Source organism: Ixodes scapularis, unplaced genomic scaffold (assembly GCF_016920785.2).
Source record: "Ixodes scapularis isolate PalLabHiFi unplaced genomic scaffold, ASM1692078v2 PGA_scaffold0__279_contigs__length_252992795, whole genome shotgun sequence".
Taxonomy (NCBI): Eukaryota; Metazoa; Arthropoda; class Arachnida; order Ixodida; family Ixodidae; genus Ixodes; species Ixodes scapularis.
In genome coordinates this window covers 111259751-111286960 of record NW_024609835.1, presented here as the reverse complement: position 1 = coordinate 111286960, position 27210 = coordinate 111259751, and the positions used below count along the sequence as shown (strand labels likewise).

The following is a 27210-nucleotide window of genomic DNA, read 5'->3' as shown; positions in this document are numbered from 1 at the left end:
GCTCGCACGACACGCTCTATGCTCCCCTGATTTATCGAAGTGATCGAGGCACATTTATATTTTGATATTACTTTCGTTCATAGCCGTTGCACGCTTGACGTTCAAATACGGACGGCGCTTTTTATTGAATTAAAAAAAAATCATGAGCACAGGCAAGGTGAGACTGAAAAGCATCTGCTCGTGCGTGGAAGCAACCATCAGAGTCTCATTGACTCAATCCAACTCCCGGCTAAGTGTGTGAACGACTGAAACGCACCAGAGTGTCGGGCCACTGTTTATCCAACACCGTCTAGAATAATAAAGACCTCCGAACGCGCCACCCTTCCTCCATGGAAGCTCATCGCGGTTTATGATTGCGCCTAGTGCCACTAAATAAGCTACGCTTCAGAGTAGCGGCACTTGGCCATATTGTGTCTTCAAAGTATGGTTGCCAGTTACCTGATGCTTTATGTGAAATCACAATAAACGCTTTTCCGCCCTCCTCAAATGTTTAAACAGTTCGCGACAGACCAAAGCAATATTACATGACCTTCCTACCTCCGAATGTAATGCTGAGGAAGTCGAATTTTTGAATCATGACGATCGTCTGCTCTGCATACGAATTAAAATGGCGGCGCCCACAACCATGTCGGGGAACGGAGTGCCGATACTCTAAGTGTAGCTCATTTAGTGACTCTAATGGCGCCAACTCGGCAACTGGATCCGAGCCCGACGCTGAGTGTCCCCCGACGCGCTGGTAGGAAACAAGGCCCAACCGAGCACTGACGGAGTCTCTCATCCAATGTGTGTCTTCGCTCGATCTCGCTGTGACGACTTCAAAAATGTAGTGCTCAGGCTTTGATTATTCTAGGCGATGTTGGTTTATCGCTGCAGGGGAGAACAGCTACACGTTTTACGATATTATGTGTATCAAAGCGATAGCGTCATGGAGCTCGTTTGGCAGAAACGCCCGCGTTGGTGGCGTGACGAGAAAATCCCGTTTGGCCAATAGGATCATGACGTCACAGCCACATGACCTCGCGCAGAAATTTCAAACCCACAACGCTCACGTGAAACGTGACGTCACGCGGGTAATGGAAGTCATGAAGTCATGACATGTAATACGAATTAAACGCCGTCGCATATTTTAAATGATTTTACTTTATAAAGTTTTTCCTTTGCCCTAAAGAAAAAAATGTGAATACATTTAGGCGTGATCCAAACCCACGACCCTATGGTTGCGAGCAAGACAGACAGCTGACTAGGCCACGCAAGGCATGCTCCCACGGCGAATGAGAAGGCGAAGTGACCGGGGCACGATGACGCTGCTGCGTTCCACTCTTAAAGGCGAAGCTTAAGCATCCTTCACGTTTTTTTTTCTTCCCTGTACAGTATTCCAGGTATTAGCTTAGTCAACACAGAACGTGCTATAAACTGGTGCTACCTTCAAGGAATACTCCTCCTCCGTGTGTAGCGTGCACCTATTATATTTTCTGAACAGTTTAATTTTCAAATACCCCGCTCTCCATTTTTATATTTCTTCACTTTTTCACGCAATGCTGCTCGCGCCAGAAAAAAAAAAAAAAAGAATCGCGCACGCAAAAACATTTGGGAAAACAAGCGACGCATCCACTCCAGGGTCAGCGTACTCAGCGGAAGATTTTACCGGGGCGTTAATCCCCTTGGCATTGAGGAGACAGGCGTCGGAGCGCGAAGGCCACGTTACACAAAAGCAATTTCGGAGCCGAACTTATTTCCGTATTTGCACTCATGAGAAATCTTTCCCGCTCGTCGTTGAACGGAACCCCGGGTTTGTTCGTTAACCAAACACTAGAAATGTTTGCCCTTTTTGCACCCCGCTCGTTTGTTCGGAGTGGCCTTTGGTTATTATCGATTACGCGGAACGAGTTCAATGGCCACCACGTCGTAATCGTCTCAGCAACTGTGGGGCGGAGAAAGGGTAATCTTGGGAAGGCGACCGAGCTAAGCCGAGCCAAGCCAAGCCGTGAAAACAGCCACGAAATGGAACAAAATATTAGCGTGACGACGCGCCGAAAGTGCAAACACTCCAGTGAAAGTTCAAACAACCGTAAGCACAAGCCAAGAAACAAAACGGGCTACCTTTCATTTTTATCCGAGAGGGAGGGACAAGGCGCTTTCGCTAACATCGATCAATCACACTTGCAGACGCCGTCTTTTGGCGAAGTTATGTTTCAGTTATTTTAATGTCGAGTAAAAAAAAAAAAAAAACCTGGATGTAAAGGATGTGCAGAAAAAAGTTTTGCCGGCTGACGACGACGTTGCCGTTGCCGCCGAGCGACGTTTTGAACACACGTTTATAAATATGGCACGTGTCACGGTTCGCTCTGATGACTGAGTTGACCTCGGAGGGACGTCGGGATCTCAGTTGGAAACGGCGTGTTCGTAGATGAAATCAAGGTATTCGGTGACTCGGGTGTAAATTCCGGGAATGCCCGGTTCTCCGCACTTGATGCCCCAGGACACGATGCCGATCAACGTCCACTGCTTGGTGTTCTTGTCTTGAACCATGAGAGGACCGCCGGAATCGCCCTGCAAGTGATAGAAATCATATTTCGTTGAGTCCCTTTTGTGTCCTTGCAATTGTTTTTACACTTACTGCACGGTTTGTTATTTTTTGTTTCCTTCAGGTCCCAAAACAAGCACCTTTTCTCCCCAGCAATCTCTGTTCAATGTCCTTTACCTATTGCCGCCATGATTCGAATCGACTGGATAACAAACTAACTTACTGTACCCGGCAACGACGAAATTCGACAAGATGTGACATGAATGCCGACCAAACCACTCGGTAGGGTTCAGCTCCGTCACCGCTGTTAGCCGGCCAACTTGAGGGCAAGCGTTATCCCCCCGTTGTTTTTCGGCTGTTCAGATTTTTGTCTGTCTAGTTGGACGCACTCACCACAGAGGTAAATGGCCTAAGGGTTGAAAATCGACAATTGCGTTCCGAGTTGACGTTGCTGAGCAGGAGGGTGCTCGATTGCCTTCCCTCTGTGTCTCCACCTCTCAGCTTATATTAAGCGGCACTGGCATCCTCGAAAATTACATCGGTTGTTCCCGATCCACCAGCAGCAAGTGTAATCTCCGGCCTGAAACCTGCTTTTAAGAAAGGAAGTGCCAGCCACAGTGCTTATGTGCATATGGCTGCACGTGCTTCTTGGCCTGAAACGCCTGATGTGATGGAGGGTGACGGCCTCGCCATGGTAGTGAGAAAGAAGCCAAATCTCCGAAGCTTGGAACGGCCTGGTCACTCAAGGTGACGTCTGCTCCTCGTCAACCTAATGCCTTGTTTCTCTCGAGACTACATTCGAGAACGACAGCGGATGACATAATGGATCTTGTCCAGCACCATCTTGGCGGCAGGTCTCTAAAGGCCTGTTCACACATGCAGCGGAGCGCTACAAGCATAGCGCTCACCTCGCGCTAAGCGCGTGCTGACGGCAGCGTTTACCAGCTTTGTATTGCACCGCCAAAACTGTTGCTCATGGCAGACGATAAGTAGCAAACCGCACGTGAGGAGTGCTACATCAGCGCTTCGCTGCATGTGAGAACCGGCCTTAACCGTCACGCAGCTACAACGTAAATTTAACATTTATGTGTCTTTTCATCTCGAATGTGACTACTCTTTGTTTGAGAGATTAACCTCCCACAGCTGTGGCCCGAGGGGATTATTTTTCATAAGTTTTACGGAAAACTTGACAGGACTCGCATTTACATGTACCCGAAACCAGTGTTGGCCAAAATACTCGATAAAAGTATTTAAGTTAATTACTGAATACCTGCTTCATAAAGTATTTAAAATACTACTCAAGTTAATGTCACTGTAAATTATCTTGAGTAAAGTACAAATGCTTAGAAATGTAATTCAATTACGTTTGAAGATACTTCCGCATTGCTTAATTTGTATCGACGTCCTTAACAACGACAGTTATACAGCTACGCAAATCTGGTTTATCAATGCGCGACAATGCACAAAACTTATGCTTACGTGAATCAACTGCATATTTGTCCTCGCCAATTGACATAGCTAATGGTTTCTCCGATTACTTTAGTCACTGCTATTCTAGTTTGAGAACTGCCGGTGCATCAGGCAACATCAACAACATACTTTTTATCTGATTTTAATGTCGACGTCTCAGAAGTTCTTGAGGCGATAAAAAAAATTAAAACCTAAGTTGTCGGCGGGAATCGACGGTATACCTACTTTTATTACTAAGGCTTGTTCTGATATATTTTCTCCCCTTTTGGAACATATATTAAACTTATCTCTCATGAAGGGTACTCTCCCTGATTGGTGGAAGTCTTCTATAGTTGTGCCCATATTCAAGGCTGGTCATCCGTCATTAGTTAGTAACTATCGTCCCGCTTCTTTATTATGTGGTTTCGCGAAGGCTTTCAAAATGGTTATGCATAACCGCATCTCAAATTACCTCAGTCGAAAAATTAGTCATTGTCAGCATGTTTTTTTAAAGCGAAAGCCCGTTGAAACACCTATGTGTTTTTTTCTAGATTTCTGTGTGCCAATAGTCACAAACAGAGGCCAAATTGATGCCGTATATTTTGACATGTCGAAGGCTTTTGACCGTGTACATCATACTTGTCTCCTTGGCAAACTGTCTTTTCATGGCATGTACCCAAAACTTAGTGAATGGTTCGGGAGCTACTTGAGTTTACGCGGTAATACTGTTCGTGATGGCAACCCTTTTTCGAAGTGTATTACATCAAATTCTCGTGTACCCCAAGGTTTGAACCTGGGACCACTGTTGTTTACTTTGTTTGTAAACGGTATGGTGTCATCCGTCAAGCACTCGAATATCCTTCTTTTTGCTGAAGACATAAAACTCTTTTTAAAGGCCAAAGACTATACTGATTGTAATTTATTGCAAACTGATATTGGTGCAATTTCCGAGTGGTGTAGAGAAAACGCCTTGTTGTTAAATCTTGAAAAAATTACATTGACTTCTTTATCGAGAAAGCGGGACGTTTTCTTTTACCCTTATGTGCTCGAGGTAATTATGATATATCGTGTATCTCTGGTCAAAGACCTTGGCGTCTATATTGATAGTACTCTATCAATTACTGCGCACGTTTCTAAGATCCTTAGTTCAGCGATAAGAAAGTTGGGAATGATCACTCGATTATCAAGTTCTTTCACTTCACTACTCTCTGTAGTGCGTCAATTACGTAGCCTTGTACGCTCAGGACTTGAATTTGGTTCAATTAGTTGGAATCCACAATCTTTAACACAAGTTGAAATGATTGAGCGTGTGCAGAAAAATTTTATGCAAATTATTTATGACCAGCACACTGGTCGGAGACTGGTTTTCAATTACGATGTGTTGCTGTCTTTCTTTAGCCTTGAAAGGCTATCAACGAGGAGGGCTGTTAGAGACATTCATTTTCTTGATAAGGTCATTTACCTCACATAGTGCATGGTACTGTTAGAACTAAAAGTTTAATTATGAATATAGACTTTAATGTGCCCTCCAGAGCTAGTCGCCATTTTTTTTACCATTTTATCCTCCTAGAATTTGTGAATTTTGTGGTGATTAAAAAATAATAGAACATTATTATTATTATTAAGTTCGAAAAGAATCGGTTAAAATTAAAAGAGAGAACGTTACAATGTTGGTTCCAATGTGAATTGCAAATATTATCACTAATATTATCGTTCGAAAACGCACGCATTATTCATATAGAAAAACAGAGGCTGGTAACAAGAAAATAGTTTCTAACATTTAAATTATGCGAACAGAACCCATGCAATCAACGTATTTAGAGAGAAAATTTTTCAGCGTCATTACGAGTCGGGAAGATATTTCATCTCGGAGGTAAATAAAACCACAAAAACAATGTTTGTTATCATTTTGCGGCTATACCAGTAAGAAGAAAACAATCGCCCATCGATTGACGTTAAAATTCTTATATTGTGTAAATACGTGTCACCGACACGGGAAGTTCTTCTATTTGAATGCCGCAATTATATGATAACGTCCTTGCCCAGCTACACTTAGTTTCAGCTTAAGTAAAGACGCAGCCGACGTTATGAGTTAATAGGACCAATCAAGTTGCCTCAAAAAAAGCAAGGCACTGGGCCTTTTTTGTTCACGATTGGTTCATTGATTATAGAACACGCACAAAAACATGACCAAGACTATGATTCCGCGCTTTGGATAGTGTCTAGTAAGCCCCCATCAGCTCGTAGCGTCGGTCACGTCTGGACGTAAATGGGCCATGAAACGATTTTTCTACTTTCGCCTAATACTACTCAAAATCACTTCCTAACTTTAATAACAGAATAAACTTGCCTTAGTTTTTCTTTCTAAGCAAATTCAGTCGGCAAAAAAAAACTCTAGAAATAGGAGCATCGTTCAACCCCTCCACTCGGAGCCAGAACAAGCGGTCACGTGGCCTGGTTGCATATCCAGTGCCGCCAACGTTAACCATAGGCACGCGCTGGGGTCGGCAAAGTAGAAAACGCATGATGAGTTCCAGGCATTGGACAGTTTCAGTATAGCGTTGCTCGACCTTACGTACGCAATACGCAATAGTATAGCGTACGCTAAAAATGACCTGCTCGGACCGAATTTAGTTGTGCGTTACGTTTTCGAGTGAACACCGCGCATGATCTTGGTTAAATTTGCTAGAGCCGTAGGCTTCCGCGTGCTTATAGCGCAACCATGCTCCTGGAAAGAAATACTAAAAATGAAAACGTGTCCAATCATTTTATTTCAAATTAAACCAAGCCCCAGCTGCCTCGTCAAGCGCGCTTTTCTGCGGGGTACAGAGGCTACGAGTACGAGTGCGAAGCCAAATTCGATCACGGAGCCTCCGTCAATCGTCCCGTGGAAACGGCACCTTTTATCAATGTTATCGCGGAATGAAATTAATGACCCTGATGTCTAGTGCATAGCAAAAACTTCGGCGATTTCTTTTAGAGTCGTTCGTCCGTCGGCGATGAACTGTGCGAATAGGCTTAGCGTTGAGCAGATCGCAGCGTCGACGCACATTCCGAGCGGCGAACATTTTCACTGTACACTCCTTCAGCTGCACGGCGATCTGATTCGACCGCGGTAGGTCGCAGAAAGAATCGCCGAGCACCACGCAATTTCACGTAACACAGAACTTCGAAAACACCACGTCGCCCTTGCTGCGTCAGTCGTGGCAACCGCCATCTTGAAACTGGCGCTCTCGTTGGGTCCGAGATCTCTCGAGAACGTTCCTCAAGGCCCGCTAGCCAGCAACGCAAAATCCCCATCGTTGCGTGCGTACGCAATACGCTAGCCCTTTTATCGCGTTCTGCGCATGCGCACTCACGACCCGCAATATCCTTGCGTACGCAAAGCTATAGCGTACGGTCCACTAAAACTGTCTATTGTCATGCCGGGGCTACACTGCCCATACATTATGATTATACAAGAAACAGTCTCCAAATACGAGTCTCCGCAATATCTGTGATTTGGAAGCCGCGTGCCGAAGTATCTCCTCGAACTCATTGCCCTTCGACATTCGAATCATGGATCTCGCGGTGACTCAGGGGCAAATATGTTTGTAGGCTGTCTTTTGTGTGATGGTATAATGCCCGAGTCCCACCAGAGCGACAAACAAAAACAAACAGCGAAAAGCCTCTAATAGCCCTGTTACACGGGCACACTTAACTGCAGTTACGCTAAGCCACAGTTAGCGCACAATATTTGCCGACAACATTCTGCGGCTACGCACCCAAAGCTATGGGCGAACGTGCGCTTGAGCATTTTGATCATCCATCGAAGCAGTGCACGCGCGCTCTTCACTTCTTATGGAATAGCTGTCCGAGAGTATAGTGCGGTACCTGTGGTGAGGGGGTAACAGCAGTTAAGCTGAGTTAACCGCGATTAAGTGTGCCCGTGTAACAGGGGTATAATACCCCTGTTACACGGGCACAGTTAACCGCGGTTAATTCAGCTTTAACTGCGGTTACGTGGCAGCACAGATGCCGCACTATACCCTCGGAAAGCTATTTCAAAAGAAGTGAAGAGAGCGCGTGCACTGCTTTGGTGGGTGCTCAAGATGCTCAAGCGTACGTTCGCCCATAGCTCTGACTGCATCGCCGCAGAATGTTGTCGGCAAGTATTGTGCGCTAATTGCGGTTTAGCGTAACTGCAGTTAACTGTGCCCGTGTAAGAAGGGTATAACAGAGCCTTTTGCGATTTGACAGGCTTTGTAGAATAAAACAGGCTACTAGCGGCGACATGTTCTTTTGGCGCCCTCTTATCGTACCCTCTCGTGACGTCATTACCTTGGGAATAACAAGTTCGATGGTGTTCTTAATGAGCAGGGTGGAAGCTTGAAGTCATTGCGCTCTCAAAGAAGCACTGCCAACGCCATGAAAATTAATGTTCTTACATTACCCTTATTTCTGTCGATGAGAAAACCTTTGCTGACGTCATAGTGAGCATTCAGCCAATCGTGGAAGGCCGACCACAGCGACGATTTCGATCGTACACGTTGCCAATACTCAAACATGAGCATCATGCACGCGAGGGAATCTTTGGCAGGCTTGCAATCACTCGTGCTTACTTCACGAGCACCGAACGACTAAACACCTGCCAAAGGTACCATCGCGAGCATACTGCATGTGTTCGAGACTTTTCGCTGCCGTTTGTTTCTGTTTGTCGCTCTCATGGGACTCGGGCATAAGCAACGCGACCCCGGCTTTAGAGTCGGGTAATTTTTATTACGCCAGTGGTTGGACACGAGTCACTATCCGAGTGTCCGCCGAGGCATTGATTATTACGAGCCGAAGCCGAGTGCTTACGCAGTTCTCATGTTCGATTCATGAGCCGCGCTCAAATGTCGTCAGGCGGGCGGTTTCGGTCCTACAATTACGTCATCAAGCTTTGCGAAGGCAAGACAGAAAGAATTAGCCTCCTTTTATCCTCGCAATTTTATCGCGACCAAGAAGCTTCTGAATCGGGGGGGTCTGTGCGACTAGACTTGGGCAAGACTAGGACCAGTACGCCTTTGTAAGGTCATGAACATTCCAACTTGATATCGTCTCATGTCCCCTTCAAAAGCCCGACCTAAAAAAAGTTTTTCCGCAAGGTAGGAAACTTCTTCTCGCCACCCTCTTCATTTCCCCCTCTCCCTTTCTTAACTTGACGGCAGGGGGACTCTTTTTGATGCAGCAACTTGGAGCTGGATAAGCCTGAATAAGCTCCTGGCTTGACCTTCCTTAAGGTGCATCAACAGAAGGAGTCTCCCCGCTATCAAGATACCAGTAAAGATGAGGAGGAAAGGCAAATATTAGCGAGGAGGATTTTTCTAGCTTCCGGAAAATGATTTTGTAGATCAGCCTTCAAGGCGAAACAAACTGTAGCACAAAACAAACTGTGAATCACGTTTTTTTGTATGTGTTTTTTTTATTCCAGAGCCCCAGACTCATTTCACACACCTAAATGAAAATAACCTTATATTTCACCTTTTACTTTATTTTATTTATTTTGTTTTCTGCGCCTCGCGATAGTCACTTATGACGTATATATTATTTTGTTGTAGCACTAAGTAAATAAAGATAAATTTAAAAAAATAAACGCGAACTCATGTGTGGATCTTATGGAGCGCCAATTGTGGTCACGCACGCACCGACGTACAGCGGCTCCCCCCCAAAAAAAAACATTTCAATGCTCAACTCGAACGGCTTCTCAGAGCTTCGCATTACGATACCCGACTCATGTGTCGCGTCGTCGGCGGAAATTGTAGCACGGTAAGCATCAGTTCCGTGAAATATCCAGGTTTAACAACGTTGGATAATAGCCCCATGGCTCATCATCGCACCGCGGGCACTGCTCTCTAGTCAGACTGCCATATGGTCTCGCTACTGCGCCACTTCACGCCACCACGAAGTAACCCTACGCACACGTGTATAAAAGAATACGGCACAAAAACACCAGGGAGACTGCACGGAGACGACTTAAGACCAGTATCCGCTTCGTAGCATTGAAACAGCTACTTCTACATCACTTCAATGAACCTTTTTCTAGTAACATGCGCCGTCTGCGGAGTTGTCTTCGAACTACAAGTGAAGGGCAGCCCAACTTGCCTCTGCCCTTCAGAATGGATTTGGATCGTGCTGTTGTATTGATCTTCGCTGCCTTTTATGACCCGTACTAGCGTATAATCAAACAAGAATGGCCAAAAAAGACGAAATACGCTCAGAGATACTTGCTGAATATATTGGCCGACCGGAACTTTGCCCTGCGAAAATGGCGACATCGGGAAGCAAGGCCAGGAGAGGGAATGTTCGAATGCGCAGAAGCTTGCTGGAAAAAGGTCTATTGGGCATCGTAGTAGCACAGTATCCTTAACAGGTTGCGATCTGCCAGTGAAGGGATCGAAACGCAGTCTTATTTGTAAACAACTCTTTGACCCATATCGCGACCCTGTGGTAGGTATACTATATTTTCGGAGGAGGGAATCGTTCACAGTACTGTTCTCTGAGGAAGGACACGTGATTTCGTGTTTTGTAATAGAATTAAAAAATGAAGTATCTTCACCTGGCAGGAGTCGCCCTTCTCTTTCAGTGGCCCGGCACAGAGGAAGGCCTTGGTTATTGGCTGCACAAACTTTGTGTCGCATTCGCTGTTATTCCAGACTCTGAGCTTCACTTGTTGAAGAATTGCGCTGTAAGGGCCTCCTGAAACAATAGAACAAACGAACAAGCAACGATGTTTCATTCATTACACTAAACAAAAGTTGTTTTTGGCTGTTTTAGTCTGGTGCATACAGTTTTGTCTCAGGAACATGCATCTCAGTCGCTTTTGGTGGTCTTTAATAAATTATATTCGCAAACTATAAAAACTTTCAGCCTCTCCACTCTGGTGAAGAAGGAAGACCAGCGAAGCTGTACTATGGTGGGGCGACCTAAAGGACGACTTCTATTGTTACAATCTTTGGACGACTTCAAGGACGACTTCTACTGTTACAAGCTTTGGACGACCTCAAGGACGACGCCTAGAGGACGACGTGTAGGACGACCTGAAGGACGTCTTCGAGGACGACCTCAGGAACGACGTCTAGAATGACCTCAAGGACAACGCCTAGGACGACGTTTAGGACGACCTCGAGGAAGACGCCTAGGACGACCTCAGGGACGACGTCTAGGACGATCTCAAAGACGACTTCTAGGACGACCTCTAGGACGACCTTAAGGATGACGTCTAGGACGACCTCCAGGACAACCTCAAGGACGACGTCTAGGACAACCTTGAGGACGACTTCTAGGACGACCTAGAGGACAGCAACATTTTATTAGTAAGGATAGGTAATAATGCATTGGCAACGAATATCAAAAAAGCTCGCGCCGCTTTGGAGTCGAAAAGATCGTCTGCTAAAGACGCCGGCTCTCTGCTCGTTCGTTGGCGGAAGTTGGCGTCGTGACCGCTTGCACGATATCTTGTTTCCCGTGCGAAACGCCGCCGTAGTGTTTAAAGACAGGCGGCTTCGCTGTTTGCAAATTTTGCACAAAAAAAAAATGCACCATCTGTGGGCAACGCTGCACAAAATCGTAGCGCGATATAGTAAGAAACCGAATTTTGCGGTTGATTTAAAGAGCCTGGCCGCTATTTGGGACACCCGTTATATAAAAAAGGAGCTTAATCTGCCTCGGAACTGCGCAGACTGGTATCTCCATTGCAAAGAAACAATATGTCGACCATACGTGCACTCATCTGGGATCGCTCACGCGCAGACTACTCGAACATATAGTGCCGGAACGTTGATAGACAATTAGAGCCATGCCAATTGCTAGCCAACGTCTCTCCTTGTTTGTTTGTTTCCTAAGCAGCATAGCCAGGCTGACCGCCTCAATCTGGGATCGAAATACATTCGAAATACTCGTATCAAATGTATACACACTAAGGAATGCCCGCGACTTTGGCACTTCCGGTGCAGGCGAAGGTTCTACCACGAAGCGTTTTGTTGGTGGTCATTTTGTCTAATGCGAAACGAACCAAGAAAACGCTGCGTGGTTGGAACATGCAAATTAGGCAGGAGCAATGAGCATGCTACATCAAATGGTTGTCGTCCCTGTGCGAGACCCGAGCTCTTTAGGTACTTTAGCCCTCGTCATTGCAGCACGCTGCTCTTTGATAGCGCAGGTTGGCCCTCCGCGTGCAATCGGGAGTGCCAAAAGCGCATACATTAGACGCGCAGACATCCCTTTAAGAAATTGTGGAAAAGTTTTTTCAACGTCATTAGCGTGTTAATAAAATATTCAATGACAGCTTAAAAAACTCAGGGTGTACTATAATGTTCGTGCCTCTTCCCTTTTTTATTCCTTCTTGGGCATTCTTATCATCCAATGCCGCGATCTTATCGACTATGAAGCGATAATCAGACGCTACGGACCCGCCAAACCCTGCGTTGCTTACATTTTGGGTGACTACAAATGCTCGTATTAGTCATGAACGTCGCCTCACTACGAACCAATCCAGTTTTACGTTTTTATTTCAAATTTTGAAAAGACGTTGTGTACTTTTTGTAACTCCCATTTAACCTATTTTTGCTCAGCCTTGTCTCGCGCTACAGAAAAGCTTGCAAACATTTTTTAAAACTTCTGTTTTCTTTTTAACAGGAGATTTTAGATTAGCTTCATTCTGGTTTAGCACTTCTTACCACGAACATTTTACCCTTCACCTCGTCTCGATTAAATGTAGGCCTACCATTACATACCACTAACACAATTCTCCAATCGTTTATACCCCCCCCCCCCCCCCAAAGAAAAAGAAATGTTAATAGGATTTGACGACCACCACAACCTGGGATGATCGCTCGTTTAAAACTTATCATCCGCCAATTTATTGTTCCTCGCCAAAATGGCATTTTGTTATTGCCTTTTAGGTATATAGTGTAATTTTATTTTTTATTCGCCGCACACCTCTCTGCGATTCCAGACTTCCTGAAACCCTTAAAAAAAAACAATAAATCTTGTCGGTGGCCAGCAAGGGAGCTACGTGCAAGACAGCCGGCGCTCCAACACGCATTCAGGCGTGCATTTTATTACGCCCTAGAAGTGTGTGAATGACGAGAAATATCGAATGATAAAACTTCCAACAAAACTTTTTTTTTAATCTATAAACAAGTAAAAAATATTAAAATCATCCAAACAACGAAATGAGCACACAAAAAAGAAAAAAAAACTGGAAGGAGTCGTTTTTCAACTGAGTGATTGCACACTCTTGTCATTTAAACGCGGCGTTGACAAACTGCCCTCCAATTTATTATTTAGAGGTATGAAAATAGTAAAATTTCAACTGGGACCGAATTCGAACCGAATAGTACCGAATTATGACCAAAAAGGCGAATACGAATACCAAACATTTTATTCGCGTTATTCACGAAACTAAACAAAAACGCCGCACAAAAGAGAAACAAAAAAGAAGAAAGAGAACGTCGCATAAAAGAGAATCTAGATGAATAAAAGTCATATTAATGACCCCACCAAAACGACAAACTTAAGACATAGCTGATGGATGTGACCACCCATCCACGTGTGGATAAAGGTACGCAGCGTGCTGAATAATAATTGAACGGGCATATGCCCGTTCAATTATTATTCGTCACTTGATTCAGACGGATAAGTCATATGACTTATCCGTTTGAATCAAGTGACGTTTTGACGTTTTCTATAGTAATTTTTCCCCTCAAATCTGTCATCTGGTGGAATTATCTTCCTAATTTCATTGCCACCAAGAGCAACCTTGAACGTTTCCGATCTCTCATTTCTACTCATTGGGGGATTATATGATTTGTATTAGAAAGTTTCCTGTTCAAGATTGTGGTGGTTCTCTGGGATTAGGTTTGCTTATGACTGATTTGTGTGTGTTTATTTTACTTCGATTTGTTCGGTCGTGCGTAGACTGTTCTATATGTTTTGCTCTCACAATTTTACTGTCGTCTTCAGATTTTTTTTTTTTAGAAATGTTTGTCCTTCTCTCCTCATGTAATGCAATTGTTGAAAATGCTTTTGAAGTACTTAAATAAATAAATTTAAAAGGGCGACTTATGTGGTTTTCGATTAGAGCGTCCAAGAAGCTTGGGGCAAGGCTGTTTCGTTTTAAAAACACAAGCTATTGTTCACTTTTTTTGTCGAAATGGTTCGTTACTAAAAGCTGCTGAATGCAGGCTTATCTATATCCAACACAGGCCTGTGACGACTATTTCTTCATATGAACAGCGTTCTTGAATACACCTGAATTTTCGCCAGCAGTTCTAATATTGGATTAATTAAATTTTTTGTTCGAATACTAGCAGTCCGAAGTTCGAATGCAATTATTTCGTCAATTATTATTTTATCTGAATTCCAAACTCGAAGATTTGCACATCCCTAAATGATTTTTAATTTAAAAAATAAACTAGGCATCGTCAAACGCTGTAAATGGCTTCTTGATCGCGGGCTCAATATTTCGCGATGTGAGTCAAAACTTAAGTTTTGAGATGATTCGCGGGTTCTAATTTTCGCGACGCGGTGAGATCTTCATATAGATTCCAATGTGCTTACATTTTACCTGAATTGTTCGCGGGACCTATTTTTCGCGAATTATAGGCGATTTGCGAAATGCGCGGAAATTAGGTTCTCGCAAAAATTAAGTCGTTTACAGTACTCCGTTTTTTCCCAAATCTGGCGATAGCGGTTTGAACCAGACGCCATAGTTTCAAAATGAATCATTATCTCATTCAAATGTTATAAGTGATTTCTGGCTCTTTTCAATGGTAAAATGACGGCAGACAAACCCGACGAATACATGGTGCTGAATGATGAAAACTGAGAAGAAAGGGGCCCAATTTTTCCATTGAAAGTTTCTGAATTCACACAAAGCATTTGAACGACATAACGGTAAGTCCTGAAAGTTTGGCATGTGGTCCGGAACGCGGGGAGGGAGGGGGGGGGAGGGCAGGGAGGAAGGGGGGGGGGGAGGGGAACACGTACATTTCGAGTCGTGGGTATACACTCGTGAGGAAAACAGATCCCTTAAGTTATTCGGAAAGATAAAAATACCTATTTATAAATACAATGATTTCAGCATGCTGATACACTAGAAGTATTTTTTACACTAGAAGACATATTTCACGGTTTCGCTAATGCTCAAAATAGACCGATCTCACTAAGCGTTCGGCGCATGCGTGACGCCACAATGACTTTAGCTCACAGGAGGCAGACGGCCTTGCATGCGAAAGCTCGTGCCGTCTCATGCTCTACACGCGCAGAGCTCCAGCGAGGTTGTCGCACGTGCATAAGAACTAAAGTTTCCTCGATGCTATGTGGCAGCGGCGGTGTAGTCAAACTGGCTAATGAGATCGGTCTATTATGATGATATCCATAGTTGTAGCACTCAGAAATTCTGTAGAGTAGTTTCATATACCGACATGTCTTCGCCACAAGAAATGTATCTATACAAAACGGCGTGTAATGATTTAGAGGCTAAGTATAGCATAAAATTGGCGCTTAAACGTACCTTTAAGACAATTTCAAACCGTATATTTTATCCCATAACGTTTCAGCTGTAGCTTTTTTCACATTACATGAAGGCTAACTTTTTTTTTTTATATTAGCGGAAAACAAACAGCGCAAGGACAAGGACAGAGTAGAAGGCGGTAGACACAGACAGCGCTGAAACACTGAATATGGCCCGTTGTATTAGAAATGAAGTTCAGTAGTGTTGACGATTGGGCTAGTTGGTCATTCATATTAGCGGAAAACAAACAGCGCAAGGACAAGGACAGAGTAGAAGGCGGTAGACACACACAGCGCTGTGTGTGCCTAACGCCTTCTACTCTGTCCTTGTCCTTGCGCTGTTTGTTTTCCGCTAATATGAATGACCAACTAGCCCAATCGTCAACACTACTGAACTTCATTTCTAATACAACGGGCCATATTCAGTGTTTCAGCGCTGTCTGTGTCTACCGCCTTCTACTCTGTCCTTGTCCTTGCGCTGTTTGTTTTCCGCTAATATGAATGACCAACTAGCCCAATCGTCAACACTACTGAACTTCATTTCTAATACAACGGGCCATATTCAGTGTTTCAGCGCTGTCTGTGTCTACCGCCTTCTACTCTGTCCTTGTCCTTGCGCTGTTTGTTTTCCGCTAATATGAATGACCAACTAGCCCAATCGTCAACACTACTGAACTTCATTTCTAATACAACGGGCCATATTCAGTGTTTCAGCGCTGTCTGTGTCTACCGCCTTCTACTCTGTCCTTGTCCTTGCGCTGTTTGTTTTCCGCTAATATGAATGACCAACTAGCCCAATCGTCAACACTACTGAACTTCATTTCTAATACAACGGGCCATATTCAGTGTTTCAGCGCTGTATCTGTCTACCGCCTTCTACTCTGTCCTTGTCCTTGCGCTGTTTGTTTTCCGCTAATATGAATGACCAACTAGCCCAATCGTCAACACTACTGAACTTCATTTCTAATACAACGGGCCATATTCAGTGTTTCAGCGCTGTCTGTGTCTACCGCCTTCTACTCTGTCCTTGTCCTTGCGCTGTTTGTTTTCCGCTAATATGAATGACCAACTAGCCCAATCGTCAACACTACTGAACTTCATTTCTAATACAACGGGCCATATTCAGTGTTTCAGCGCTGTATCTGTCTACCGCCTTCTACTCTGTCCTTGTCCTTGCGCTGTTTGTTTTCCGCTAATATGAATGACCAACTAGCCCAATCGTCAACACTACTGAACTTCATTTCTAATACAACGGGCCATATTCAGTGTTTCAGCGCTGTCTGTGTCTACCGCCTTCTACTCTGTCCTTGTCCTTGCGCTGTTTGTTTTCCGCTAATATGAATGACCAACTAGCCCAATCGTCAACACTACTGAACTTCATTTCTAATACAACGGGCCATATTCAGTGTTTCAGCGCTGTATCTGTCTACCGCCTTCTACTCTGTCCTTGTCCTTGCGCTGTTTGTTTTCCGCTAATATGAATGACCAACTAGCCCAATCGTCAACACTACTGAACTTCATTTCTAATACAACGGGCCATATTCAGTGTTTCAGCGCTGTCTGTGTCTACCGCCTTCTACTCTGTCCTTGTCCTTGCGCTGTTTGTTTTCCGCTAATATGAATGACCAACTAGCCCAATCGTCAACACTACTGAACTTCATTTCTAATACAACGGGCCATATTCAGTGTTTCAGCGCTGTATCTGTCTACCGCCTTCTACTCTGTCCTTGTCCTTGCGCTGTTTGTTTTCCGCTAATATGAATGACCAACTAGCCCAATCGTCAACACTACTGAACTTCATTTCTAATACAACGGGCCATATTCAGTGTTTCAGCGCTGTCTGTGTCTACCGCCTTCTACTCTGTCCTTGTCCTTGCGCTGTTTGTTTTCCGCTAATATGAATGACCAACTAGCCCAATCGTCAACACTACTGAACTTCATTTCTAATACAACGGGCCATATTCAGTGTTTCAGCGCTGTATCTGTCTACCGCCTTCTACTCTGTCCTTGTCCTTGCGCTGTTTGTTTTCCGCTAATATGAATGACCAACTAGCCCAATCGTCAACACTACTGAACTTCATTTCTAATACAACGGGCCATATTCAGTGTTTCAGCGCTGTCTGTGTCTACCGCCTTCTACTCTGTCCTTGTCCTTGCGCTGTTTGTTTTCCGCTAATATGAATGACCAACTAGCCCAATCGTCAACACTACTGAACTTCATTTCTAATACAACGGGCCATATTCAGTGTTTCAGCGCTGTATCTGTCTACCGCCTTCTACTCTGTCCTTGTCCTTGCGCTGTTTGTTTTCCGCTAATATGAATGACCAACTAGCCCAATCGTCAACACTACTGAACTTCATTTCTAATACAACGGGCCATATTCAGTGTTTCAGCGCTGTCTGTGTCTACCGCCTTCTACTCTGTCCTTGTCCTTGCGCTGTTTGTTTTCCGCTAATATGAATGACCAACTAGCCCAATCGTCAACACTACTGAACTTCATTTCTAATACAACGGGCCATATTCAGTGTTTCAGCGCTGTATCTGTCTACCGCCTTCTACTCTGTCCTTGTCCTTGCGCTGTTTGTTTTCCGCTAATATGAATGACCAACTAGCCCAATCGTCAACACTACTGAACTTCATTTCTAATACAACGGGCCATATTCAGTGTTTCAGCGCTGTCTGTGTCTACCGCCTTCTACTCTGTCCTTGTCCTTGCGCTGTTTGTTTTCCGCTAATATGAATGACCAACTAGCCCAATCGTCAACACTACTGAACTTCATTTCTAATACAACGGGCCATATTCAGTGTTTCAGCGCTGTATCTGTCTACCGCCTTCTACTCTGTCCTTGTCCTTGCGCTGTTTGTTTTCCGCTAATATGAATGACCAACTAGCCCAATCGTCAACACTACTGAACTTCATTTCTAATACAACGGGCCATATTCAGTGTTTCAGCGCTGTATCTGTCTACCGCCTTCTACTCTGTCCTTGTCCTTGCGCTGTTTGTTTTCCGCTAATATGAATGACCAACTAGCCCAATCGTCAACACTACTGAACTTCATTTCTAATACAACGGGCCATATTCAGTGTTTCAGCGCTGTCTGTGTCTACCGCCTTCTACTCTGTCCTTGTCCTTGCGCTGTTTGTTTTCCGCTAATATGAATGACCAACTAGCCCAATCGTCAACACTACTGAACTTCATTTCTAATACAACGGGCCATATTCAGTGTTTCAGCGCTGTATCTGTCTACCGCCTTCTACTCTGTCCTTGTCCTTGCGCTGTTTGTTTTCCGCTAATATGAATGACCAACTAGCCCAATCGTCAACACTACTGAACTTCATTTCTAATACAACGGGCCATATTCAGTGTTTCAGCGCTGTCTGTGTCTACCGCCTTCTACTCTGTCCTTGTCCTTGCGCTGTTTGTTTTCCGCTAATATGAATGACCAACTAGCCCAATCGTCAACACTACTGAACTTCATTTCTAATACAACGGGCCATATTCAGTGTTTCAGCGCTGTCTGTGTCTACCGCCTTCTACTCTGTCCTTGTCCTTGCGCTGTTTGTTTTCCGCTAATATGAATGACCAACTAGCCCAATCGTCAACACTACTGAACTTCATTTCTAATACAACGGGCCATATTCAGTGTTTCAGCGCTGTCTGTGTCTACCGCCTTCTACTCTGTCCTTGTCCTTGCGCTGTTTGTTTTCCGCTAATATGAATGACCAACTAGCCCAATCGTCAACACTACTGAACTTCATTTCTAATACAACGGGCCATATTCAGTGTTTCAGCGCTGTATCTGTCTACCGCCTTCTACTCTGTCCTTGTCCTTGCGCTGTTTGTTTTCCGCTAATATGAATGACCAACTAGCCCAATCGTCAACACTACTGAACTTCATTTCTAATACAACGGGCCATATTCAGTGTTTCAGCGCTGTCTGTGTCTACCGCCTTCTACTCTGTCCTTGTCCTTGCGCTGTTTGTTTTCCGCTAATATGAATGACCAACTAGCCCAATCGTCAACACTACTGAACTTCATTTCTAATACAACGGGCCATATTCAGTGTTTCAGCGCTGTATCTGTCTACCGCCTTCTACTCTGTCCTTGTCCTTGCGCTGTTTGTTTTCCGCTAATATGAATGACCAACTAGCCCAATCGTCAACACTACTGAACTTCATTTCTAATACAACGGGCCATATTCAGTGTTTCAGCGCTGTCTGTGTCTACCGCCTTCTACTCTGTCCTTGTCCTTGCGCTGTTTGTTTTCCGCTAATATGAATGACCAACTAGCCCAATCGTCAACACTACTGAACTTCATTTCTAATACAACGGGCCATATTCAGTGTTTCAGCGCTGTATCTGTCTACCGCCTTCTACTCTGTCCTTGTCCTTGCGCTGTTTGTTTTCCGCTAATATGAATGACCAACTAGCCCAATCGTCAACACTACTGAACTTCATTTCTAATACAACGGGCCATATTCAGTGTTTCAGCGCTGTCTGTGTCTACCGCCTTCTACTCTGTCCTTGTCCTTGCGCTGTTTGTTTTCCGCTAATATGAATGACCAACTAGCCCAATCGTCAACACTACTGAACTTCATTTCTAATACAACGGGCCATATTCAGTGTTTCAGCGCTGTATCTGTCTACCGCCTTCTACTCTGTCCTTGTCCTTGCGCTGTTTGTTTTCCGCTAATATGAATGACCAACTAGCCCAATCGTCAACACTACTGAACTTCATTTCTAATACAACGGGCCATATTCAGTGTTTCAGCGCTGTCTGTGTCTACCGCCTTCTACTCTGTCCTTGTCCTTGCGCTGTTTGTTTTCCGCTAATATGAATGACCAACTAGCCCAATCGTCAACACTACTGAACTTCATTTCTAATACAACGGGCCATATTCAGTGTTTCAGCGCTGTATCTGTCTACCACCTTCTACTCTGTCCTTGTCCTTGCGCTGTTTGTTTTCCGCTAATATGAATGACCAACTAGCCCAATCGTCAACACTACTGAACTTCATTTCTAATACAACGGGCCATATTCAGTGTTTCAGCGCTGTCTGTGTCTACCGCCTTCTACTCTGTCCTTGTCCTTGCGCTGTTTGTTTTCCGCTAATATGAATGACCAACTAGCCCAATCGTCAACACTACTGAATTTCATTTCTAATACAACGGGCCATATTCAGTGTTTCAGCGCTGTATCTGTCTACCGCCTTCTACTCTGTCCTTGTCCTTGCGCTGTTTGTTTTCCGCTAATATGAATGACCAACTAGCCCAATCGTCAACACTATTGAATTTTTTTTAATAGAAGCAGCGTAGGAATGTAATCCTAATACTAAAAAAAGAATGCGGTTTTTAAATTTCAAGAGAAATTTAAGATATTTCTTTCACGTAGTTTACCATATTCTACCTCTGCCAACACGTATAGGTAAGAAGCTTTCGCCCTCTCAAAAACAGCCTTACCTAAAAGTAGTATACATTAAAGAGGAACACATAAAATAAAAACGCAACCCACTCGTTATGTTCGATTCGGCGCGAGGATTCTCCGAAAATCACCGAGAGTCCCCAAAAGCAGCCAGCTAACAGCGACCTGCTCGAGCATATCACACCTTGCTAGAAACCATTTGTAATCATGAGGGTCACCAACTGACCGCCAAAGAACTTATTAGGGAGTTTTATTAGATTACTCCGACGACTCTGGTAGCGATTCCGATACTCCGGCGACGCCTGTGAGCACGCATCGTACCGTTATCGGTTGCGTTATTGGAGGTTTGGAACGATATTCTAAAACTCTCTATTATCGCACAAGCAACACCGGTGAAGACTGCTTGCGCCACATAACATCGGATTTTGTGATGCCGGCACAAACGGGAAATACCTCGAAGACAGGACCACCGCCGTTGCTCCTCTTACGTCATTACTATGCAGTGTGAAACTGGGGGAGAGGAGGTGATGAGAGCACACGGAGACGTCGGAGTGCCGAGCGCTGATTGGAATGATTAGAGGGTTAACGAAAAGGAGAGCCGCCTTTTTTTTTCTTTTTTTCTACCCACCGTTTAGTCGCGTTCGAGCGTCAAACACAGGCGTCTGAAGTTACAAGGCCAGACGGTGCGCGAAGAGCAGTCGACGCTCTTATTCGCTCTGATTGGAGGGAGAGAATGGGTAGAGACGAATGCCACTGGACTTTGCTTCTACCCCCTAATCCTTCCAATCATAGCTCGGCGCTCTGACTTCTCCGCGCCCTCTCATCTGCTCCTCTTCCCCAATTCCTACCCGTATAGTCCCTGTCGAGGTAAAAACGGCAGGGCGTTTTTTTAGGACGCACAGCGTACAGCACGCTCTCGGTACCTCCCGTCGTTCACTTGCTGCACGCGCCTGCTCAAAGCTTACGAGAAGAAAAAGAGTCATCGAAGGCAGAAAACTCGCGCTGGACGTTGGAGAAGTGCAACGTTTCCCTGGCCGTGTTCAAAATGTACTCCATCTTATTAGAGGATAAGGGTTTTGTACCATGGCGTTCGAAAACCTACCCGCGTTCAACTTCGGTTTAGCTGTGTTGCAACGTGAAACTCGGATCTACTTGGGTAAGATTTGGAACATCCAGCCAGTAGTTCGCATCATATCAATGACTATAAATTTTTCCCCGAAACCGCTTCAGGCCGGTGCTATTTCCAGCGTTTATGTGCATGGCGCGTTATTTGCTCGCTTTCCGAAGAGACTTACATGCGCGTGCTGAATTGTGGAGATTCCACGCTGGTCTGTGGATTTGTAAACATTGGAATGGTGTATAGACAACTGCAAGCATGGCGTCCCGACTGGTGTCCTGTGCGTGCAAGCACGCGTAGCTTGCGCTTGAACGTAGCTTTGACAAGCTTGCGATTGCACGGGCGAGCAGATATGGCGGCGGTCAGTAGGTGAATGTTTGTCGCCGAATTGGGCCCAAAGAAGGCGGGCATCGAAAGCATACCGAATGCCCGCGTGCCCCATCCGAGCACGGTGGCCTGCTTCTTGAAGAAGGTGTCCGTTCGGCGCATGGGAAGGCACACGGGACGGATGTGCTCGTTGAACTTGACCGAGTGCTTGAGCCTGAGCACTGAGATGTCGTTCATGAAGGTGTCCTGCATGAAGCGGGGGTGCTGCCGGATCCGAGATACCTCGATGTCCAAGGCGTTGGGCTCCGACTCGCGGATGTTGTAAGCGCCAAGCCGGATCGTGATGTTGCTCGCCTTCAGTCTGCGACGAGTTTATTTACCCGTTTACTCCCAAAAACGGAAAACAGCTTAAAAAAGAAAAGGAACCGGAGACAAATTCACTGAGCGAAATCTCACCATAGAAAATCTCATAGCAAAGCCAATGTATGCCGAGAAAGGCTCACCGGTCTCCTGCCAGATTTGAAGACAAGCTCACGTGCAAATTTGTAAACACCGCGTTTGCTTAAATGAAATAAGTTCACTCAACGTAAAATTTGAAAGACGTTTACAAATCTCTGTAATGCGAAATTAGAGCGCAGCTCTTGAGGTATTGTGATTTTTCGATATACCATGACGCAGGGCTGGGCAGTATCGCGATATAAATGTACCGTGATAGTATCTTAGAGATACTTTCGAGTATCTGCATCTTTGTATCTAGATAGATTTGAAAAATGTCTCAATCTCAATATCTCAATAGTAAAATACATTTCAGATGTATCGCTTCTATCGCGATACATTGCCATACTTAGGTTTCTCGTTACATTTGTTGTCCTTTTAGATAAATATAAAATATTAAAAAAAAAACACATTTGTTTGGTGCAAGTTGCTTCCGAATTTATAATATGAACCCGCCCGATAACAAGATCCATCTCGGTTACCAACATAGGAATAATCTGTGGTTTAAAGAAGGTTAGTTGAAAGAATAACAAAATCAGCTCCTCTCACAAAGTCCTCCAATATTTCCCATTCCAATTCAGCAGAGCGAACTCTGTAAAGGAGTTCAGTGGAGAAATTTACGGCCCTGTTGACCAATCTCCCCACACTATGGGTGACACAGAAGCATATAAGACGACAATTGGAGAAGCACCCTCATGGCCCAATAGGGCTCATTTCAGGCTACCGCCTTTTGTCAAGCATATGGTATGCAGTATTTACCGTTCTGTAACTATGTGGTTTAACGGGAGTGACATGTTTTTTAGCGGCATTAATGATAATTAAAGAGTTCGAGGTAAGGTTAGTGCATAAATTGGCACAAAAATAGGAGCACAAGCATAAATTACCGTACACATACCAGACATGGACGTAGTTCAACTACTCTACTCAAACTACTGTAGTTTAACTACTTTTCCGAGTAATTTGGTAACTTTCAATTACAACATTATTTGGGTAATTAGTAGTTTAATTTAACTATATTTTTCAGGTAACTTCTACTCAAACTACTAATTACTTCCGAAATCTACCGCTAATTTTGCTCATCACAAAAGTTTGAGCGCAGAAATAAATAAGACACCAGCAGTTGAAGTGGCATTCCGGAACAAGGGGCCCCCTCCCATTCCAGAAACTGCATCAAAGGCGTCCTTGGGCCAAGGTGGTGACGAGCAGCCAAAACATAACACCGTCGCGCACGAACGCAGGCAAAGATGCTTAACAAGCCTTGGTCGTGTATTGACCTAATCCGGTAATGCACGCAGGCGCCCGCCTCCAGCTGCAACCGTGAAAGACAGGGACACTCCCAGGGTTATTGTTGTTTTCATGTTGTCTCTCTTTAGTGACCTCTGCTCAAGCTGTTTGGGGGTTCCAAGTTAGGCGCCACTGGAATGGCCTCGCAGCTGGGCCCCTGTTCCCATGGTCGCCTTGTCGTCAGCGCGTGGTCCCTTGCGAAGCCCGACTCCCCCGCGCACAAACGCAGACACGGATCATCCGTTCATGGGAGCACGTTCCGGCTTCCAGCTGCAACTGTACGAGCGACGATGCTTGTTCACGTAGTTCGACTACTCGTCCTTCCGACTTTCTACGCTAAGGAGACCTCCTCTTTGTTGAAAACGATTTACTTGGCAGGCGTGTCAGGTGCGTCAAGATACCGTAGTCGCCGGCGAGGATTGCGAGTCACCCTCGGGAGATCCTTTTGTTGGACCCGACATCAGCGGCATAATATACTTCGTTTCATCTTCTGTCAAACCAAAGCAATTTTTTTTTCAGTAGCGTAGCACTGCACAGTCGTCCGAATGATCTCACCGTCGTGGCGCGAGACTTTAACCCTTGACGGTCAGATGCACTCGCTCAGCGTACTCTCCGAACGTCGTGGGATAAAGACGGGCCATTTATAACAATCTCAACTTGCCGAAGAAAAACGAAAAAGCACGAGATTTTCTTATAAAAGACCGTCTAGCCTAGGCAAACCTCACATGTTTCGTCCCGGACACCTAAGATCGACACTCGCTTACCCGACCCTGCACAGCCTCTTTCTCAAATTCAACGATGCCGTTCCATCCAGCGCGTCGATGGAACGCATTTTAGCTTGGCTGGGGACGTCTTTAGGAGGAAAAGGGGAAAACTCCCATATCAAGAACTTTGAAAGTCACTTGCTTCTGCGGGCGAATAATCTATTTTGGTGAAAACGCAAGCCATTAAATGACTGCATTTATTTTAGGCTCGCTGGGTTTTTCATGGATCAAAATTGATGTTCATTTCGCTACCACAAAAATATAAAAAAGTAACTTCGAAAGTAACTTCAAAGTAACTTGCTACTTTTTTTACAGTAGTTAGTATTTTACTCAATTACTATTACAAATGCGTAATTTCTACTCTATTCCAATTATTCTTGGCGTCGATACTCAGTAACTTAACTTAACTACCTTTCCTGAGTAATTTGTACATGTCTGACACATACGCCATGAGCTACACCCTCCCCACGTAGCACCGTTTGGAAACAAATGTATTTCCATAAGTACCTGTATCTGTACTCCAAAATACTTTTCCGTCGTTTCTGCAAAAGTATCTTCGGGATATCCCGTTATATAAACGATAAATGCATCTCAGTATCTGTATTTGGGCCTTAAAACACAGGTATCTTAGTATTTGTATTTCCGAATACATTTTGCAGTATCTCTGCCCAGCACTGCCATGACGGGACGGTACGCAGGAGGAGGGGAGGGTACAGAGGAGGAGGAGGGGAGGGCATTAAGGAAGAGGGGAAGGTATGGAGGAGGAGGGGAGGAGGAAGAGGAGAGGAGGAGGGCGACGAGAAGGGGAGGAGGAGGCGAGGGGGACGAGGGGAAGAGGAGGGATAGGGGAAGAAGGGGAAAGGGGAGAGTCTCCTTTCCTCTTTCCTCCCCTTCCTAACCTCCCCTCCTCCCACAGTTTCCCCGCTAAATTCAGCTGGAAAATTGACGCCACGCGACCTCAACACCAATTCAGTTTCCTCGCTCAATGCAGCGGGGAAAATGACGTCACATGACTTCGTGTCACGTCACCTATGAACAAATTCAGTTTCTCCGCCAGATTTAGCGGGAAAATTGACGTCACCGGACCTCTACACCAACTCAGTTTCCCCGCTAAATTTAGCGGGGAAGCTGAATTGGTGTTGAGGTCATGTGACTTCAGTGTTACCGCAAAATTTAGCGGGAAACTTCATGCGCAGTGTTTTATTTGGGGACGGCACAAACCTACTCACCAATTCAGTTTCCTCACTAAATTTAGCGGAGAATTGAATTGGTGTCTTGGACTGTGACGGCCCATAATGCAAAGCTCGCGGTTACGCCGACGGCGACGTCGCGAGGAACGGGGACGAACGCCTAAGAGCTGCGCTCTAAAAATCGTTGAATCGTTACGATAATGTTTTTTTTTTATCTTATTTTTTATGAGCTTTTTTGTGGTTCGTTTTCCTCACTAGGACGTTCAAGACCCCGTTAAAAAAGTATTCAAGAAAATTAGACGGTAAAAATAAGAATCCAAGAACACGTTAAAGTAAGAATAAAACTTTAAATTCCGAATCGACTGATATGCCGTTTGTCGATGCTTTAAAACACAAATGAATGCTGTAAAAACAACAATCTGCCTATCTGTTCCGTTCCCCCTTACTTCCAATTGAAATCAACAAAGCAGGCTGTTCTAAAGTTTTGCTGCACGTACCACCAATGAGTTGAACTAAAACAATGTTCTGCATTTGAAATGGGATTCCGATTGCTGCACAGGGCTATAAAAGATTTTCGATATACAGTGAATTCAGCCTGTAAGATCCGTATCAATGTACCTCGTGACTACTCTGCTAGATAGTGGGGTGGGAAGTACTCAACTGGGGTGTACAAACTAACGGAGCTCTAAATTTTTGTGCCCTCCAACACCCTTCCGAAATCAAGTTATTCTTTGTTTATTCTTTATTTAAATCAGAAATCTGGGAGGCTGGAGCAAAAGGTGAACAAAGCCGCCTGATAAGGCTCCAGTCACCGTTACAGCGCTACAGCAGCAGAGCAACAATAGACATAATTACAGACATGCAACGAATGGTGCGCTTGTAACAATGGCTTAATGTCAAACTAAGATATATATACTGTATATGAACGTAAAGTGGCATGATATATATGCTATCAATTATACAAAACAAAGGGAAAACGAAAAGAAAAAGGCAGGAAGAATGAGAAGGATGAGGATGGGAGACTTGTTATTGTTGAGGACCTAATATGCAAAGTCAGTCTTCGAATTTTCGAGGCGATTGACAGTTAGTAACAAAGTCTA

The 27210-nt window shown here is 44.7% G+C and overlaps 1 protein-coding gene across 1 annotated transcript in view; it reads right to left on the bottom strand.

Annotated features, from left to right (window-relative positions):
- Positions 1-2185: 2185 nt before the first annotated feature.
- The window catches only part of LOC8027683 (proclotting enzyme), a 47996-nt gene continuing 22971 nt past the window's right edge, over positions 2186-27210 (bottom strand). Inside the window, exons 6-8 of the mRNA XM_040217836.3 lie at positions 22473-22738; positions 10551-10690; positions 2186-2550 (exon numbers count right to left, since the gene is read on the bottom strand). Of these exons, the coding sequence (XP_040073770.1) occupies positions 2383-2550; positions 10551-10690; positions 22473-22738 (574 nt within the window). The 3' untranslated portion in view covers positions 2186-2382. The remainder of the gene's footprint in view (positions 2551-10550; positions 10691-22472; positions 22739-27210) is intronic.